This window comes from Ostrea edulis, chromosome 7 (assembly GCF_947568905.1).
Source record: "Ostrea edulis chromosome 7, xbOstEdul1.1, whole genome shotgun sequence".
NCBI classification, from domain to species: domain Eukaryota; kingdom Metazoa; phylum Mollusca; class Bivalvia; order Ostreida; family Ostreidae; genus Ostrea; species Ostrea edulis.
In genome coordinates this window covers 7085474-7107067 of record NC_079170.1, presented here as the reverse complement: position 1 = coordinate 7107067, position 21594 = coordinate 7085474, and the positions used below count along the sequence as shown (strand labels likewise).

The 21594-nt window shown below is 35.5% G+C and overlaps 2 protein-coding genes across 6 annotated transcripts in view; one reads left to right on the top strand and one right to left on the bottom strand.

Moving 5' to 3' along the window:
- Positions 1–1339, bottom strand: part of LOC125657240 (PX domain-containing protein kinase-like protein) — a 22543-nt gene extending 21204 nt beyond the window's left edge. For all 4 annotated transcript variants that reach the window (XM_048887920.2, XM_056143152.1, XM_056143153.1 and 1 more), the window contains exon 1: positions 1145–1339. In XM_048887920.2, coding sequence (XP_048743877.2) covers positions 1145–1249 — 105 coding nt within the window. In that variant the 5' untranslated portion in view covers positions 1250–1339. The remainder of the gene's footprint in view (positions 1–1144) is intronic.
- On the top strand, positions 1301–21594 carry LOC125657241 (uncharacterized). 2 transcript variants are annotated; one of them, XM_048887922.2, is made up of 6 exons: positions 1301–1681; positions 4160–4206; positions 5387–5697; positions 6857–6989; positions 12133–12306; positions 17326–21594. In XM_048887922.2, the coding sequence occupies exons 1-6, from the start codon at positions 1674–1676 to the stop codon at positions 17730–17732; spliced, it is 1080 nt and encodes a 359-aa protein (XP_048743879.2). In that variant the 5' UTR covers positions 1301–1673; the 3' UTR covers positions 17733–21594. The 2 variants fall into 2 exon arrangements, with proteins under 2 accessions (XP_048743879.2, XP_048743878.2); XM_048887921.2 differs by having other exon boundaries at positions 4127–4206.

The following is a 21594-nucleotide window of genomic DNA, read 5'->3' as shown; positions in this document are numbered from 1 at the left end:
TTAGTATTTTTCTGGGCGGCGTAATGTAGTGTTTTTTAAACAAGTCTGACGATTATCATGGACTACCACACAAATGATTATTGTTCACAAATATCTAGACATATTGTATTGTTTATGTATTTTAAAATCATGTATAAAGTACAAATATTTACATATTTTTATCTTGTTAAAAATTATTTACATAACGGTAACTAATACTTTTAATTCAACTAATCTATCGTTTATCGGTAAAATTGAATTACAAATCCGATTTCATATTGAAATATTCATATGTATACCGGCTGAAATATATTTTCATAAAAGATTGAATATTGTTAACAGATAATTTAGATCATCATTCTTGACTCTTAAAAACTCTATTGTTGATACATTGAATTATACCGGAACCCCACCATAACTGTGAGGCGCGTGCCACTAAGTAAACACGCTGTCAGGTACTGGTAATTAGGAAATCATAATTGGGTAGGTAAACAAGGGATCATTGTCCATAATAGATCAAGGGGTGCGTTTAAACCCCAAACAGATATGGCTTGGATATTGAGCACCTCATAATTATTAATTTCTCAAAATATTTTTTGAAAAATAGGTAAAAACACTAGAGCATTGACTTGAAATTGTCAACCGATTCTGACAAAAATTTGTACCGACTTATAAGCGGGTCAATGGCAAATTCCTACAAAATAACCTTAAAAAATACAACCGACTTATAGGCGGACCGACTTATAGGCAAGTATATAAGGTAGTAATTTGAAAAAATTTAAAATCCAGCCCTTTTGGACTCGAACCTACGATCCACACTAGCTACAGATTAGCAGTCAACACGTTAACCAAATGAACTACCCAGCTAGGTTAGCAAATTTAAATTATACAAATATTGCTGATATTTATATAAAAGTTTAATTCATGTTTTAACATTGATTAAAAGGAAGTTAGTCATTAATCATTATGGAACCTTAGATAGGGATGGGGTTTTCAAAATGTATTACTAAATTCCTATAATATAATTTAGGCAAGTAACAAACTATGCCTTGCACTGTCTAACTTCATTTTTGTGGTTGTGTGCTACAACTTTCATGAGGTAATTTAGTAATTATCACGTGCATAGTGACTACTTTCACTTTCATCATATCACATATGTACATACCATGTGATCTTCGCGTTTTTCGGCCGATTCCACCAAACATTTTAGTGGTATCGTGTCATCAAGCGTTACTTTTGTTTCCTTTTTCTTCTCAAAAACTGTAGCCATGATGATGAAAACAACTGCTGACGTTCACTTGTTTACTTTGCATCTCCTCGTCTTGATTGGGGGCGTGATTATGGAAAAACTAAAAGTCGAATTTTAACAGAATATAGATTCCGGTATAAATATGTACTTATTGTCCTTCTTCTGAACGATTTATTTCTAGAGTTCATTTGTGTTTTGTTGATATTGATGTTGTTTTATATATGTTTTTTAATTTTTTTCAAAATTACTTTATATTATTATTTTTAGTTTGTTTTGTTTAGTAAGATCATTGTCATTGAAACGTTTAAAACTATGGGACGAGAACACTCCCGATCTAGGTCAACTACGTCATATTTTCTGAAGTAAACACTTCTTGTAGTATCTTTCATTCTCGATTCTGCTTTTGAAATTGATGGACGTTCGTTGATTTTACAATGATAGAAAAATGTGGAGGTGAGTCAAAATATAAGTGGAGACCCACTGTTTACTGAAGCAACCCCATTCCCCCTCCAGTGACACTTATCAGGTCAGGTAACACTTGAGGAAATCATGAGTAACACTTATTACTGAAACTTACAACCATGCTAACGGCAATATATAATGTAACCCGGCCACCCCGAATTTCAACACCGGGAAGCGCTAACATGCATTCACATCATCGTGAACAAGTCCTCGATGACATTTTTTTGTAGTGCATTCCCCCCCCCTACTCACTGTCTTGAAATACCAAGGTACATTGTAGCAATTAAAGAGAAGAGAGAAACTCACTGGTGAGCTGTGTTCAGTGACACGTGATTAGGTGTAATTATGTTTGGAACTGATCTGGTGAAACTCCATTTTCTGACATTTAGATGTCATGATTCAGGCGGTGCTGTGTGTATTGCGAATTAAGACCCCCAGTCTCCTTGCATAAATTGTACGTGTATCTGAATATAGGTACAGCAAGTGGATACTAGATATGGCACACGTGCAGAGGTGAGAACATGCAAGATTTCTAAAAAGTTAGTCAAAAGCATTCAGCAATATATGTTCAGGATAAATCAATCTAGGGAGCAAGCACAAGAGGAAAGAAAAGAAAATTTTCGTTATATAAAAAGCAGGGTTTTTTTTTTCACCGAAGCTGTCAACTTCTGTGAGTTGAGTCACATGACATGTAAACATTTAACAGGGTTCGTGCCTTGTTTCGAAAATGAAAAGTTTAGATGTACATGTAGCATCTATCAAGAATGGAGTATTTTATCTTACCAGGAATAAAGAATCTTGTCAATGTATATACTGACATATTTATTTTATATAATGGGCATTTGATTTTCATGTCCATGTTCATTTGACCAAACAATTTAATCAGAGCAAATTGTTTTAAAGGTGCTTTTTTTAATGCTTTTTTTTTTTATTGTTATCCGTATCCAGGGAAAATGTTGATAGGAACGGAAACAGTGGAGAATGAGGGGAACATCAAGGGAAACTTTAGGGAAACATGAAGGGAAATAGAGTAAAGCAGAGATTGGGGTGGGGTGGGGGTTTATCAAGGGTGGATAAGTCTTCCAAAATGTTTTTTTTTTTTTAAATATATCATCATTTACCAGTTGTATGAATTTGATCTATAATTTCACTTTCATCATTATTTAACATAAGTAAACATTTATCTTAATTCAAAGTTGTTCAATCTCCTTTTGTTATTTTTTTACTGTAGTAAAATGAACATGACAGTACATGTATACTTAGGCAAGACTCTTTTGTCATAAATGCAAGAAATCCAATGTGTTAACTCAGAAAGGTCCCTCCCAGATCATTCTATGCTTCAGAAGTGTAAAAGCTAATGATACATGTGTAGGTGTGGGATACACCAGAGAATAGGAACTGATTGTCAGGATTTCATTGATCTACTCCACCTGATTCTGTGATTACACAGACAGTTCAGTATTCTTACTCCCCGGGGATGTCACTTCTCTCTTGTCTGTAGGTATAGTGTAGTTCGATAACCGTACAGACATACAATACAGACTTAGGGGGTCTGTACATGAAGTGTTGGATAAGATCAAATTTCCTGAATATATCTGAATAAATGATAGAATTGTATGTGTTGTATGTCAGTTCTATGCATTTGCCATCTTTTTTAGTTAGCTGTTCCTATACCTCCTAGGCATGTGTCATTGATGACTCCCTCCACTCTCATTACCCCCCCCCCCCCCCCCCCCCCCAATAGTAAAGAATCATGATCATGATATCAGTTACAAATGTGTATGTATGTATTAATATTGGTTTCCAAGAATCATGCATCCTGTAACCAATAGAAAATCAATCTGATATTTGATATTATGCTTTTATAATACCAATATTAACATGATGAAAAATTATGAAATGCATTCATAGTTTGTCTGCATGTATGGCAATATCACCTGGGTTGCGGTGCTCATATTTGAAATTGGTTTCTTACCATGTGTATTGTATTTAAAGGTCAGTTGACATTTTTTGTTCAAGATTTAGGTAAATGACATTGAAATTGACAGCATTTGAAGTAATCTGAACAGGAAATGATATATGGATTTAGTTGACAATCACCAACACATCTGAACTAGTCTTAAAATTTGATTTATTCTGTGATGGAATTAATATTGATTTGTTAAACGTTGCTTTCATGCAATAGACATTGATAATGATAAAGCACGTAATACAAGGGTAGAGAGAAGGATGCCATTAAGGTTTATTATACGAATTCCCCAGGAGACAGAGTTTAGGTTTTAACATCCAGAAACATGCCCAACTTCTGAAACCATATTTTTGAGACAAAAAAAAACCAAGACAATATTAACAAGAATTAACCACGATGAATGTTCAGAGGTAATGGATTTGCTTGCCGAACTTTAAAGAAGTGCCTACGAGTTCTTTTTCTTCCAGATTCATAATGGATGCGTGGTTTTTGTTTCTTAGTATCGTGTATTTGACCAGCAATGAAGTGGAGGCGGGGCAGAAAATTTGTAAGTTCATACCTGTATTTAACCAGAATTTTTAAATTTGTATATAAAGACAAAACAGATGAATTATATTTTTTTAAGAAAAGTTTTGAAGAAGTGGTGTTAAAATACTCTGAATTTTCTTCATCTGATTAAAAGTGATTTTTATGCCCCGATATCGAAGATCTGGGGGCATATTGTTTTTGTCCTGTCTGTCATTCTGCAATTCTGTAAATCTGTAATTCAGTCATTCTGAAACTTTAACCTTGCTAATAACTTTTGAACAGTAAGTGATAGAGCTTTGATATTTCACATGAGTATTCCTTGTGACAAGACCTTTCCGTGGGTACCAACATTTTTGACCTCGTGACCTTGACCTTGGAGTTTGACCTAATTTTTGAAAACTTTAACCTTGCTAATAACTTTTGAACAGTAAGTGATAGAGCTTTGATATTTCACATGAGTATTCCTTGTGACAAGACCTTTCCGTGGGTATTAAACCTTTTGACCTTGACGTTTAACTTTTAATTATTTTTTACATTGGTCATAACTTCTAAATGGTAAATATTAGAGCTTTCATATTATACATGAGCATTTCTTTCGACAAGATCTTTCTACTGGTACCAAGATATTTGCCCTTGTGACCTTGGCCATCTTTGGAATTGGCCATTATCGGGGGCATTTGTGTTTCACTAACACATCTTGTTATTTACTTTTTTTGTGCAGTGTAGGTACAGACACTGTATACTTGTTTACTTTTTTTGTGCAGTAAGTACACAGACACTGTTTGTCTACTTATATAATATGTTAATGGGGTTGATATTTTAGCAGCATTGTTGGTTAAGCAAGAGCGCTAATATGGTTGCACTAAAATATGAAAATCTTTATTTATCCATCATGATCGAGTACATATCAGTTGCTAAATCATGGCTACACCAAACAAAGCATCGCCTCGTGCCTGCGCCAAATTTTGAATGGGCAAAAATAAGTACACCTAGGGTATTGGAGTGTTTGATAGGAGAAAAGGGTAAATAGTTCTAAAAATATATCATTGAAGGCATTCAAACTCCATGAATTTGAATGATTCAAGATATTTTGAGAATTGTGACTGACCCAGTCAGGTTGTCATGGAGAATTTTTTATTTTGTTTGTAGATGTTTCTCTCATTACATGTATTTGCAGACATGATAACATTTCTTTACAGATGCTTTTGATCGGAAAAAATACTGTCCTGAAGGTGGAGCTTTCACCGAGTCTTTGATGCTAAATGATGAAGTTGTCCTTCTGGCCAAATCGGGGTCAGATTCCAACCTACTAGACAAAATTAAAAGTTTCATTTCCGGACCTGTAACAGAATGTGAAATGAAGTTCATGACTTCATCTTTTGATTCGAACTTAAAGCAAGCCCTGCAGATAGAATTTGAGAGTTTTAACATTGCTAAGGATGCCTGTGATGTTAGGCTTGATATCCATCAAAGCTCTTCTCAGTTCTTCTCCAAAGATGTTTCACAAATGGTAAGGAATTTTATTTCTCTCCAGTTTTATGCTAATGACATTCAGTGATATCAATGGTGAGCATGCATGAGGGGCAAGGACACATGCTACAAATAAGAATTTTACGCATGAGTTGGGATATATCTATCACTATAATGTCATTGCAAAGTATTGTGAAAATTAGCCTGGGTTAGTGAAAACAAACTTTGAAGAACTAGCTTCTACACCTCCCCTCACCCGTGTAGTTCCAGTTTGTTATTTTTGTAAATTAAAGCGGTACTTTATATGGTGGTGATTATTTTTTGACACAAGGGGATGCTTACTCCTCCTATGCACCTGATCCCACCTCAGGTGTGTCCAGGGGTCAGTGTTTGCCCAACTCTCTATTTTGTATTACTTATAGGAGTTATGAGATTAATCACTGTTAGTTATCTTTACTTTCATACAGACAAGTAGTCTTTAGTCATTGATGAACATAACATTTGTAGCATGTATCCTTGCAGTAGGGATTTTCTTCACATTGCAACCTTTTATTTGTTATCAGCTTTGTTGCTGACTAAGCAGAAAGTGACAAACCTCAAACCTTATTATTCTCTTTAAGACCAATAAATTTGTCATATTGCCGTTTATGGAATATTTCCTGACTGTCTATAGAAATACAGTTGTCAATCATGTGACTTGTTTTATAATCATGTGACTTGTTTTATCCAATGACAGAGTGACATTCTAGTCCGACGCAAAATGATAATCTTGTTTCATTAAACAATTTTCTTGTCTAAGAAGGTAGTGTCTCTACATATGTGGGTGTGTGCGTGTACATGAGTGTTCATAGATGTAAAACTAGATATTGCTATTTGACATTAATGTACCCTATACACAAAGTTAAATTTAGGTGACACAATTTTCCATGTGGAAGACTTTATCTGAAGCCCGTTGTATACTCTTCCCCTAATTTTGATTCTGTTTGATAATGTTCTACTGATAATTTGCCACATAATCATGCAGTAACTATTTGATATTGAAGTTGAACACTTAGCAGTATGATGCATGCTAGGAAATTAAAAGAAAACAGAACAAACAATTATAAAAGATAATTTCAATGTAGAGTTTTACAGATTCTCTGGTTGACCTGTGAAAAAAGCCATGGAATGACCTTACCTGCCAAATTTTTATTTTACAGGCGAGTTTGACGTGCGGCAGTCCCACACCCCCAGTTCTGTACACAGAGGAAGGGTTCGTAGCCCGCTTCCAGTTCTACAGACCGGAAGATGACAAGAAATACTTCCATTTTAAAATAAACATCAAACGCTCAGGTAAACAATGTAGCATAGAGCTGCCCAGGTAAACACTAACATAGAGCTGCCCAGGTAAACATTAACATAGAACTGCCCAGGTAAACACTAACATAGAACTGCCCAGGTAAACACTAACATAGAACTGCCCAGGTAGACACTAACATAGAACTACCCAAGTAAACACTAACACAGATCTTCCCAAGTAAACACTAACATAGAACTGCCCAGGTAAACATTAACACAGAACTGCCCAGGTAAACACTAATGCAGAACTGCCCAGATAAACACTAACAAAGAACTGCCCAAGTAAACACTAACATAGAACTGCCCAGGTAAACACTAACACTGAACTGTCCATGTAAACACTAACACTGAACTGCCCAGGTAAACACTAACATAGAACTGCCCAGGTAAACACTAACACAGAACTGTACAGGTAATCACTAACATAGAACTGTACAGGTAAAGACTAACATAGAACTACCCAAGTAATCACTAACATAGAACTGCCCAGGTAAACACTAACACTGAACTGCCCAGGTAAACACTAACATAGAACTACCCAAGTAAACACTAACATAGAACTGCCCAGGTAAACACTAACACTGAACTGTCCAGGTAAACACTAACATAGAACTGCCCAGGTAAACACTAACACAGAACTGTACAGGTAAACACTAACATAGAACTGTACAGGTAAACACTAACACAGAACTGTTCAGGTAAACACTAACACAGAACTGTACAGGTAAACACTAACAGAACTGTACAGGTAAACACTAACACTGAACTGTACAGGTAAACACTAACAGAACTGCCCAGGTAAACACTAACATAGAACTGCCCAGGTAAACACTAATGCAGAACTGCCCAGGTAAACACTAACATAGAACTGTACAGGTAAACACTAACACTGAACTGTCCAGGTAAACACTAACATAGAACTGCCCAAGTAAACACTAACATAGAACTGCCCAGGTAATCACTAACATAGAACTGTACAGGTAAAGACTAACATAGAACTACCCAAGTAAACACTAACATAGATTTCCCCAAGTAAACACTAACATAGAACTGCCCAGGTAAACATTAACACAGAACTGCCCAGGTAAATACTAATGCAGAACTGCCCAGGTAAACACTAACAAAGAACTGCCCAAGTAAACACTAACATAGAACTGCCCAGGTAAACACTAACACTGAACTGTCCATGTAAACACTAACATAGAACTGCCCAGGTAAACACTAACACAGAACTGTACAGGTAAACACTAACATAGAACTGTACAGGTAAACACTAACACAGAACTGTACAGGTAAACACTAACACAGAACTGTACAGGTAAACACTAACACAGAACTGTACAGGTAAACACTAACAGAACTGTACAGGTAAACAGTAACACAGAACTGTACAGGTAAACACTAACATAGAACTGTACAGGTAAACACTAACATAGAACTGTACAGGTAAACACTAACAGAACTGCCCAGGTAAACACTAACATAGAACTGCCCAGGTAAACACTAATGCAGAACTGCCCATGTAAACACTAACATAGAACTGTACAGGTAAACATTAACATAGAACTGCCCAGGTAAACACTAACAAAGAACTGCCCAAGTAAACACTAACATAGAACTGCCCAGGTAATCACTAACATAGAACTGCCCAGGTAAACACTAACACAGAACTGTACAGGTAAACATTAACATAGAACTGTACAGGTAAACACTAACACAGAACTGTACAGGTAAACACTAACACAGAACTGTACAGGTAAACACTAACACAGAACTGTACAGGTAAACACTAACACAGAACTGTACAGGTAAACACTAACACAGAACTGTACAGGTAAACACTAACACAGAACTGTCCAGGTAAACACTAACATAGAACTGTCCAGGTAAACACTAACAGAACTGCCCAGGTAAACACTAACATAGAACTGCCCAGATAAACACTAACATAGAACTGTACAGGTAAACACTAACATAGTACTGCCCAGGTAGACACTAACATAGAACTGCCCAGGTAAACACTAACATAGAACTGCCCAGGTAAACACTAATGTAGAACTGCCCAGGTAAATAATAACATAGAACTACCCAAGTAAACACTAACATAGTGCTGCCCAGGTAAACACTAACATAGAACTGCCCAGGTAAACACTAACATAGAACTGCCCAGGTAAACATTAACATAGAACTGCCCAGGTAAACATTAACATGCATGTAGAGCTGCCTAGGTAAACACTAACATAGTGCTGCCCAGGTAAACAGCACAATTAGTTTAAAAAACTAGTTTACATTGTGGTCCTGAAAACATATACACAGACAGTAATATTATACAGATACAATATAAAATAGTATATGAAGGTATGTTGCATACAAACATGCACGCTATATACATATTTAAAACTGAAAACAAATAAATCAATGAATAAAAATAAAACTGAAAATAATCAAAACCAAATCTGTATGTTTTTAATTTCCAGAATGAAAACAATTTCTAAGATGAGCGGATTTAAAAGTTCCCAATGTTGGGTAATATTTTAAAAATTCTACCATATTATTCCATAACTTTGAACCTTAAATTGTAAGAATTGTAACAGAGCTCTTAAGGAGAGGATATATATAGACAATGCCTGTTGCCTAATCCTATTCAATTATTTATTGAATAACGATTAAGCATTGTTTAAACTATGACTGAGCTGCACAGGTAAGCACAGTAACACAGAACTCATCCCTGTAACACAGAGCTCATCCCTGTAACACAGAGCTCATCCCTGTAACACAGAGCTCATCCCTGTAACACAGAGCTCATGCTTGTAACTTAGAGCTTGTATTTGTAACTTAGAGCTTGTACTTGTAACTTAAAGCTCATCCTTGTAATACTTAGCTGCGTGTCAGGTAAGCTCTATATCTAATGTTACAGGATATGAGGATATGATGTTCAGTAGTTATAGTTGTATAGAAAGAATTGTAACATCTATTGTACAGTGATCCCCCACTATATTGCCCCCCGTTATAATGCCATCCCCGCATATCGCCAAAAAGTTCAAAGTCCCGTTTTCCTTGCTCTGTAAAACCTCGTTATATTGCTATCCCCTGCATACCGCCATCCGCCAACCTATTTACAGGTACCATTTGGTCAATTACCGTTATAATCACCCCCACTAATTATCGCCAATCAATGGCAGGACAATTTCAGTGAGCAGGCTTAAGCAATTATCAGCCATTAGTCCTCAAGGTATCGAAGTTTGAAGCCGATAATAAGTTACGTAAATCATAATCAACTGAGTTCAAATATGCAGTATTGTTTTTGAAATCTGAGTATGGCGGATACACTGAAGTCTTAGCGTGTTGGACATCAAACAAAAAACTGGAAATCATTAAATACCCCTACCGTTACGAGTCATTTACGACCACTGGACGCCGGGATTATCCAGGCCTTCAAAGCACGATGTAGTAAATAAAATTTGTTTGATTTCTTTTGACAGCTGTACACATACCCCCTTCCCCCGATGTTATGCCACCCCCGTTATAATGCCAAAATTGCCGAGGTACAAATGTTGGCGTTATAACGGGGGATCACTGTACGTCTCTGATATTCTCAACATAAAACATCACTTTCGTATTCTGTGAACTTCCTGTGGATGTTTATACACGTTAACCTGTTGGCAATGTCATTGTGATGAAGAATGTAGTCATTTTTTATAAGGTTTTCTATTGAGAATGAATGGAAAGAAATAATATATGAGTTGCGTCAAGCGAAAAGGGACCTTCGCGACAATATTTTCAAAACTGGGTTTTTATTATTTTTCTGAAACACACATCTTCCTGATTATTTTGATACCAAAGTTTACCTTGAACGTTACACCTAACCCGTAGTAACACTGATTTGAAATGCATGCATTGAATATGAACAATAACGAAATATTACAAGAACCAATTTGGAACAATAAGCATTTTTTGTTTAATGGCAAGACTATATATTTTAAAAATTGGATAAAAAATATTAAATATGTAAAAGATTTGTTCAATGATAGCGGTTTTAAGACCATTGATGAAATAAGCAAAGAAATTTGCAAAAAAGCAAATGTACTTTGTGAATATAAAATAGTCAAATCAGCTTTTAAATACATAAGAGAGAAAATTCATAGATACGAATCAAAATTTATAAACATAAAAGATAAAAGATATTTCAATTTTACTAATAAATATTGTACGGTTGAAAAACAAAAATGTAAATTTTTCTATGAAATACTTTTGAGTAAATTGTTTATATCACCTAAGCACCATAATTTATATCACAAAGAATATAATGTCAGTAAAGAAATGTGGAAACACATTTATCAACAAAAAATCAAGTTAGCTTTAGATAGAAATATTGCTGAATTTAATTATAAACTGATGCATAATTTGCTTTCCTGTAAAAAATACATGTTTAAATGGAAAAAAGAATCTTCTGACAAATGTTCTCTGTGTCTAGAAACAGAAGATATGAGACATCTTATATATGAGTGTAAAAATGTTTCATTGGTTTGGAATATGGTGTCTTTGGCGTGCAGAGTCAATATTCAATGGAAAAGTATTGTTATTGGTTTTTATTTTGAATGTAATCAAAGCACACGCCTGCTTAATAACTTTATTTCCTTCATTGCTTTGAAGATATACAAATATAAAATGTTTTGTAGACTAAGTAATCTTGAAGAAACTGAATATAGCATATCAAATCATGTCAAGAAGTGTACAGTTTTGTGGTGTAAAGTTATAAAGTATAGTAATTATGCATTGAAAACAAATGCTATTGAACATTTCATAAAACTGTTGTAATTTGTATCTATATTTTTTCTGCAATGTATTGCATTGTACCTGTGCTATTGTACTACTGATGGTATTAATATGAGTAATAAACTATGAAATCATAAAAAAAAAAAAAAAAAAAAAAAAAAAAAAAGAAATGCATGCATTGATCCTGAGATAACGTCATAAATCATTTGATAACGTTATATAACGTCAATATCGTTGGAACATCATTGTAAAGAAAACAAGGACTTAAATATTCAATGCAAATGAATTTTATCAAATGTAATCAAAGACTATACCAATGGTGACCATTTTACTATATTATATGTGTACATGTCTATTGTAGATGGTATCCCTAAGGAGGAGAGCATGTCTGTGGGGGTGAAGATCGGAGTGACTGTTATTGCTGTCGCAGCAGCCATTACACTTCTGCTTCTTGTCTACAAGTTTATTAAACTTCGATGTGAGACCAAAGACATTGAAAATACTACACAGAGCTCACATCACGGAAGTGACCCAGGTAAGAAAATTTTCGTAGAACTGGAGATAGTTCGTCCTTTTTGTGAAACTAACGTACACATGTGACATTATAGTAAAGGTACAACTTGTAAAAGAAATTTGCAAGTGTTTTGTTGGGTTAGATACAGTACGAATATCGCACACTCATGAACCAAGTAACAAGTACTCGGGATTCAGAATTCTGTCTTCCCTCAGGGGGAGACATTGTTTTTGTACTTTCTGTCCGTTCATCTATCTGTCACAAAAGCTTGTCAAAGCTTCTCCTCTTGTATGGCTTATTGGATAACTTTGTACAATGCTTCATTGCCATTTGTTGATGTGCGTATTGTTGGGACATGAAGATCCAAGTATTTTCCTGAAAGTTAGAGTGGATCTAAGAGTGGTGGAGGGTGTAAGATAGCTTGTGAACACTTCTCCTATATGGATTATCAGACAAACGCGAAAGTAAGGCCAATTCAACTTAATTGATAGATTATCATCCCCGCCCGCCCCTCAAAAATTGGCCCGCCCCGAATTGCGAAACTTGCGATTTCCGGAATATTTTCATGTCCGACTCCGGTATTTACACTTCTTGTTTACATTTCCAGTATAGCAACATGAAAAGCCACGTGAAGAAAATAAATCTATATGGTTTTCTTAATTTCTGGCATTCTTACAGGCGTAAATCTTGAAGAAGTTTGGTATATTTCTGTTTGAAATTAAAGCTTAACCTAGAATTTGTCTGTGAAAATAGCATAGATTGATATCCACCTGGCATTAAATGATGAGTATCTGTTGAAAAAAAAAATCGTTTGTCTTTAATATTTTTCTCAGAAAATAAAAATTAAAAAATAAAATCCTCCCACCCGCCCCATACTTTTTGCTGACCCTGGATGATAATCTACTAATTAAGTTGAATTGGCCTAAACTTTGTTCAATACTACATTGCCATTTGTAGATATGCATACATGTATAATTGGAAGATAAGGATCCAATTATTTTCCTAAAAGTCATAGTGGATCTAAGAGGGATGGAAGATGTAAAATAGCTTGTGAAGATTTCTCCTCTATATCTTATTGAAATTTTGTACAATACTTTATTATCTCACCTGAGCTGAAAGCTAAAGTGAGCATTTCTGATCAACCGTCTTACGTCTGTCTGTCCGTCTGTCTTTAAACTTTTCACATTTTCGACTTCTCCAGAACCACTGTGCCAATTTCAACCAAACTTGGCAAAAAGGATCCTTGGGTAAAGGGCTTTCAAGTTTGTTCACATGAAGAGCCATGCCCCCTTCAAAAGTGAGATAATCGCAAAAATAAGGTGGGGTCATTTAAAAATCTCAAGAACCACTGGGCCAGAAAAGCTGAAATTTACATGAAAGCTTTCTGACAGTGCAGATTCAAGTTTATTAAAACCATGATCCCCAGGGGTAGGTTGGGGCCACAATAGGGGATCAAATTTTTACATGTGAATATATATAAAAAATCTTTTCAAGAACCTCTGGGTCAGAAAAATACAAATATACATAAAAGATTCCTAACATAGTGTAGATTCAAGGTTGTTAAAATGGTACCCCTGGGGGTAGGATGGGGCCACTATAAGGAATCAAAGTTTAACATACAAATATATAGGGAAAATCTTTAAAAATCTTCAAGAACCACTGGGCCAGAAAAGTTTACATTTACATGAAAGCTATGTGACATAGTGCAGATTCAAGTTTATTAAAACCATGATCCCCGGGGGTAGGTTGGGGACACAATAGGGGATCAAATTTTTACATCCGAATATATATAAGGAAAATCTTAAGATATGGTCCAAGGTGACTCAGGTGAATGATGTGGCCCATGACCTCCTCTTATCATTTAATGATATTGACATTATTTTGACCCAGGGATCTAACATTTTTCTACAATTTACAGTAGATCAAAGAGGAGTGTTTTATAGCTTTTCAATTCACCTGAGCTTTTCTGATTACCCGTTGTCCGTCATTCGTCCATCTGTCTGTAAACTTTTCACATTTACGACTTCTCCAGAACCACTGGGACAATTTCAACCAAACTTGGCAAAAAGCATCCTTGAATGAAGGGATTCATGTTTGTTCAAATGAAGGGCCATGCCCCTTTTAAAGAGAGATAATCACAAAAATGCAAAGATAGGGTAGGGTCATTTAAATAAATCCTCTTCTCAAGAACCACTAAGTCAAAAAAGCTGAAATTTACATGAAAGGTTCTTGACATATTGCAGATTCAAGTTTGGTAAAATCATGGCTCTTGGGGTAGGGTAGGGCTACAATAGGGGATCAAACTTTTACATCCAAATAGGGAAAATATTCTTCTTGAGAACCACTAGGCCAGGAATGTTCAAATTTACATGGCAGCTCTCTGGCATAGTGCAGATTCAAGTTTGTTAAAATCATTGCCTCCAGGTGTAGGGTTGGGCCACAATTGGGGATCAAATTTTTTACGTGGGAATATATAGAGAAAATCTTTGAAAATCTTCTCTAGAACCAATGAGTCAGAAAAGTTCAAATTTACATGAAAGCTTCCTGATATAGTGCAAATTCAAGTTTGTAAAACTCTTGTCCCCTGAGGGTAGTGGCATAGTGGTTAGAGCATCGCGCTCAAAATCACACAGCCTCTCACCTCTGCTCAGCGCGGGTTCAAATCCTGCACGCGCCGGTAAGTGAGAAAGTTTCCCAGTTTACTTTCGGAAGGTCGGTGGTCTCTTCCCAGGTACATTGTATCTGGGTCCTCTCTTCCACCAATAAAAACTGGGTGCCACCAGATAACTGAAAAATTGTTGAGTGTGGCGGAAAACATCAATTAATATGTCCAGAAGTTAGATCCTTCAATCTTTTGTATGTATATTTCTTTAATATGGCAAAACAGTTCATTTCATACCATGACCTTTTACCTTGTGACCTTGAACTCAAGAGTTTGCTTTAAAAAATAACCTATTTTTTTAGCTCACCAGAGCTCAAGTGAGCTTCCCTGATTACCTGTTGTCCGTCTGTAAACTTTTTACATTTACGACTTCTCCAGAACGGTTGGGCCAATTTCAACCAAACTTGGCCAAAAGTATCCTTGGGTGAAGGGCTTTCAAGTTTGTTCAAATGAAGGGCCATGTCCCTTTCAAAGGGGAGATAATCACATAAATGCAAAAATAGGGTGGAGTTATTTAAAAATCTTTTTCTCAAGAACCACTGGGTCAGAAAAGCTGAAATTTACATGAAAGCTTCCTGGTATAGTGCAGATTCAGGTTTGTTCAAATCATGGCCCCTGGGGGTTGGATGGGGCCACAATAGGGGATCAAAGTTTTGCATAAAAATATATAGGGAAAATCTTTAAAAATCTTCTTCGCAAGAACCACTGGGCCAGAAAAGCTGATATTTACATGAAAGCTTCCTGACCTAGTGCAGATTTAAGTTTGTTCAATTCATGGCCCCCAGGGGTAGGATGGGGCCACAAGGGGGGGATTAAAGTTTTGCATGCAAACATATAGGGAAAATCTTAACATTTTCTTCTCAAAAACATACCGGGCTAGGAAAGTGGAAATTTACGTGAAAACTTTCTAACATAGTGCAGATTCAAGTTTGTAAAAATCATGGCCTCCGGGGGTAGGATGGGACCACAAGGGGGAATCAAAATTTACATTAAAATATATAGGGAAAATCTTTAAAAATCTTCTTCTCAAAAACTACGGGGCCAAGATAGTGGGAATTTACATGAAAGCTTTCTAACATAGTGCAAATTGAAGTTTGTTAAAATCATGACCCCCGAGGATAGGATGGGGCGACAATAGGGGATCAATTTTTACATACAAATATATACGGAAAATCATTAAAAATCTTCTAAAAAATCACTGGGCCAGAAAAGTTTACATTCACATGAAAGCTTCCTGACCTAATCCAGATTCAATTTTCAAAAAAATCTTGGCCCCCAGGAGTAGGTTGGGGTCACAATAGGGATTAAAGTTTTACATGCGAATATATAGGAAAAATCTTTAAATATGAGCCAAAATGACTCAGGTGAGCAATGTGGCCCTTGGGCCTCTTGTTAAATCAAGTCAAGCTACAGTACATAGAAACAAATTGATGGTGCAGGGTTTTCAACAGTATTGATTAAAGTCAGCATTTCGCAAATTCTATGATCATTATAACAATCTAGTTCGTCAATGCAACCTATCATTGGGTCAAATGCTGTCTGACATGTTTCATACCAATTGTTAGACCGTTCTTGGCACACTGATTTTGACTACGGATAACTCAGTTTACCTGATCAGGATATAGGGCTTGCGGCGGGTGTGACCAGTTGACAGGGGATGCTTACTCCTCCTAGGCACCAGATCCCACCTCTGGTGTGTCCAGGGATCCGTGTTTGCCGAACTCTATTTTGTATTGCTTATAAGAGTTATGAGATTGATCACTGTTCATTATCTTCACCTTTCATTTAACCATGATTTATGACCTGTGACCTTATTCTTATCTAGAACAGTAAGATCATGTTAGTCATATTGGTTTTGAGGCATTTCTATGTTATGAGAATTCATTTTCAGTTAACTTGTGATCCTTTGGGGCTAGGTTGGGGTCACAATATGGAGTTAAAATTTTTCATGAGAATAAAGACTCATTAAAAAAATCTTTTGAAAGTCACAACAACTGCACATTGACAGGGCCAAAATGATTCTGGTGAGCGATGTGGCCCCTAGACCTCTTGTTTTCCTGTAGAGGAGTATATTCACTTTCCTACTGGTACTTCAGCATAACAGTCATTATTTTTGTATCATATACAACAATGACATTGGTCATATCAATGTTGAATCATTTCTCCATCTTTTTCCTCAATGCAGTTCATAATGTATATGTTTCTGCACTTGCTTTCTCCTCCATACCATGCAGTACATTAACAGGAGGGGGTGTAAATTAATTGGTCCAAGAGACATTTGCTTTAAAGTAAACAAATTACATATTTTGGATTAATTTCAGTAATTAATAAAAGTTACTTTAGATAAGTACATTTACATTTATCGTATTATTATACAGATGAGGTGGAAAATCTTCGTGATTACAACGATGACAACTTTGTGATGACGGATTTCCCGTATGCCAACATGCCTCTAGTCATCCTGAACGAAGATGACGCACCCCCCGACTATAAAGACATAGCTCCCCCAGCTTATGAACAGGCTCTAAAAATGCCTAAAGCAATCGAGGCCCAAGATGAGGCAACATACAGCAATATCGAGACGTTAAACAATGACTCCAATCTGATGAGCAACAGTGCAACAAGTCAAAGCAGCATCACAGGCAACACAGAGGTAGCAAGAAATCAATCAAATAGCAACGTGGATTCAGATTCAAGTCAGTCAGATTTGGCTAGCGGTGCAGAGGAAGGAAGAAGTCCACCTGATTTAGCAACCAGCAACACTCCATTACACAGAACAAAATAAAAAAAAAACAGAGATGGTACTAGTCGGTCATATAGCATTGTGCAAATTTAATAGATATATCAAAAGAGAGATAGTCATCTCTATTCATGTCTTATGAGATGAAATCAGCAGAGACAGTTTTTATTTTATAAACATCAAAGAGGTGGATAAATCGGCATTAATTGTCCCAGTACATATTATATAAAATGAGGAGAAAATTACTCTTATTGCTGTTGATATTATTTTGTAATCATACAAAGTAATCAATACTAGGGTGTTATATAGAACTTGCTTGTCATAGTTAGCACAAAATCAGATAACTGGTCATGTAGAAGTTTGTATGACAGGAAAATTACATGACAGTCACTGGTAATTTGTTTTGATTAATTATGCTTCTCTGTTAATTACGAGGAAGTTTTTCTTATATAATTTTATCCACAGATAAAAAAAATTGTTGTAGATGATGCATCGAATTCGATTCAATGTTATCAGTGAGTAGTAGAACTAAATCATGCATGTTGTAAACCAGAAGTAACACAATAGCAAGGTATAGAAAAAGTCATGGGCATTAATTATGCAGTGATAGCTAAAAATTATCTAATTTTAAATTGTGCATTGGGTAGCCAGGGTATGTTTTCTATGTATTTTTATTCTGTGGATTGGGTAGCCAGTGTACATTTTGCTCTTGTCTTCCACATGTTGGAAGCTTGTGGAATGGTGCTGATCCCTGGGCAGAAACTGCTCCCAACTTATTGTAGTACACACAGCCTGAAGTACCCCGTGTTGTACCTCGATTGTGTTTATACGATATACATGATATTGAACATGTATATCACACCAACCATTAATTATACACCTGAGTGATCCACACCATTAATTATACACCTGAGTGATCCACACCATTAATTATACACCTGAGTGATCCACACCATTAATTATACACCTGAGTGGTCCAATGTGAAATTTTGTCTCTCTTTCAATTGATGATGTACATGCATGTACACCATTTATTTCCACCTGTATACAGGTGTGTGTATTTATTTCCACCTGTATACAGGTGTGTGTATTTATTTCCACCTGTATACAGGTGTGTGTATTTATTACCACCTGTACACCGATGTGTGTATTTATTTTCACCTGTACACTGGCTTGTGTATTTATTACTACCTGTACACAGGTGTGTGTATTTATTACCACCTGTACACCGTTGTGTGTATTTATTACTACCTGTATACAGGTGTGTGTATTTATTTTCACCTGTATACAGGTGTGTGTATTTATTTCCACCTGTACACAGGTGTGTGTATTTATTACCACCTGTACACAGGTGTGTGTATTTATTTTCACCTGTACACTGGCTTGTGTATTTATTACTACCTGTACACAGGTGAGTAACAGCTACTTAACATGACCCCTGCACGCGGTCCACGTCTACAGTGTGATGTATTGTTTATAGGTTGTGTATGTTATGATACCCGTTTGTGAGCATTTTTGTACTAGGTGTATGCTGTGATTTTGTTTTCATAAGATATATGTTAAATGTATGATTATTAAATCATTATTTTGAGGACATTGTTTTCAAAGGTTGAATAATGCGTAACTTTTGTCCCATTTTGATATGAGATGTGTCTCTTCGTGTGTCATTTTGATATGAGATGTGTCTCTTCGTGCGTCATTTTGACTGATAAACCCCTTGCTTCCTGATACATTTCATCCACTATATACTCTTACCTTCAACTAGTTTTCAGTTGTGAATGAGCCGGCTTTTCCTATGAACACTGTCTGTGTTAGCATACATGTATTAGCTCAACTACATACATAATTAAAGTGTCATGGTAGCCACACTGTGCATGTTCCTAGGCTTCACATCAACATCAAATGCACTTTGAATTGATTATGTGAGCTTGGAAAATCCCTTGCTTGTTAAATGCTATTCAGTTTTTACAAACTGTTTTTATACACAGTATGAATTTTTAAAATGTGAATCTGTATGAATGTGTTTTATTCAAGAAGTGCTCCTTTTCCCCAAACATTTATGCCTTGGATACTTGATGACATGGCTGTGTATAGTACTTAGGTGTAGAACTTTGAGGACTATATTTTGAGTGTTTTTAGTGATTTGCCTGCTGTTCTAATGATAAACAGCTACGTAGTTATTTTTCCTTTCCTCTATATTAACCTCTCTGTACCTTTTTCATTGTTTTCTACCTGTCCTTACAACATGTGGTAGAGGCTGCTTTGTGGTGTTTACTGTACGTTATAGTTTATTTTCTGATTAACATTAATTTGGCAATTATTAGTCATAGTTGTTATGTATTTTATCTTAAACATAGTCATAATATTCAAATGACATTGTAATATTTTTTTTTACTATGTATTTATGCTTGTCAACTTTTTTTTACACTGTTTACATTTTATCATGCATCATCTTCAATATGATAAATCATGCTTATCTTGCATTGTGGCCACAGTCTGATTAGAATTTGAAAAAAACTTGATTGTCCGTATATCAAGCGAAGCGAGAGGTTTGATTTTAATCGGACTGTATTGGCCGCTGTAAATACAAATGTCTATATTGTTTTCAAGTTTTGTCGTTCACTTTAGTGTGAAACCATGGTGGTCTCTAAACATCTGGGTACCCTTAGTGTACTGTAAAAGTGCTTATTTACGTGTTTGGGGGGGGGGGTGTACACTAATTACGCAACTGTGTAATTAAGCACGTAAATTGTAAATTCCCCCCCCCCCTCCTCCTCAGTTACATATTTTTTCCTAACGTAATGTTGGACGTGGAAGAATGTGTACTCAACCATCAGCATAAATAACCACTTCTACAGTTTATATAATGTCTAGTATAAGTATAAAGAGTGCCCAGGCATTCTGAGGATCCATGATGTCATATTAATAAAACGTTCTTTCAAAATTTCAGATGTAAGCAATTTATACATTCAGTGTCCTTGAATTATGGAATTCCAATGTAAATCTCTCTCATTCCGTATAGGCTCAGTGTGCCTCTGAAGGTGTTGTGTACTGAATTAGTAAAGACAGCGGTGTAGTAACTGCTTGTGATGAAGGTTCTGCTTAAATCAACATGCATTAATATTCATCAGTCATCATATAATAGTATGCATTAATAATCATCAGTCATCATACACAGTATGCATTAATATTCATTAGTCATCATACACAGTGTGCATTAATATTCATTAGTCATACACAGTCTACATTAATATCCATCAGTCATCATACACAGTATACATTAATATTCATCAGTCATCATACACAGTATACATTAATATTCATCATACACAGTTACATTAATATCCATCATACACAGTATACATCAATATCCATCAGTCATCATACACAGTATACATCAATATCCATCAGTCATCATACACAGTATACATTAATATTCATCATACACAGTTACATTAATATTCATCATACACAGTTACATTAATATTCATCATACACGGTATACATTAATATCCATCAGTCATCATACACAGTGTGCATTAATATTCATTAGTCATACACAGTATACATTAATATTCATCATCAATATTCTTCAGTCATCATACAGAGTATGCATTAATATTCATCATACACAGTTACATTAATATTCATCATACACAGTATGCATCAATATTCATCAGTCATCATACACGGTATACATTGATTGTATCGTTCACCAGAACGTTTGTCTTCTATGAAGGAACACAACAGTAATCCTCGGATAGTCAGAATGTGTTCGAATGCTTTTTTATATAGATGTATAATTAAAATGTAATGAAAACAATGCAAGTCAGAACATATTGTAATGTGTTTTTATAGAATTAACGATAAAATGCCTTGGTCTTTCAGAAATGCCATATTTCTGAAA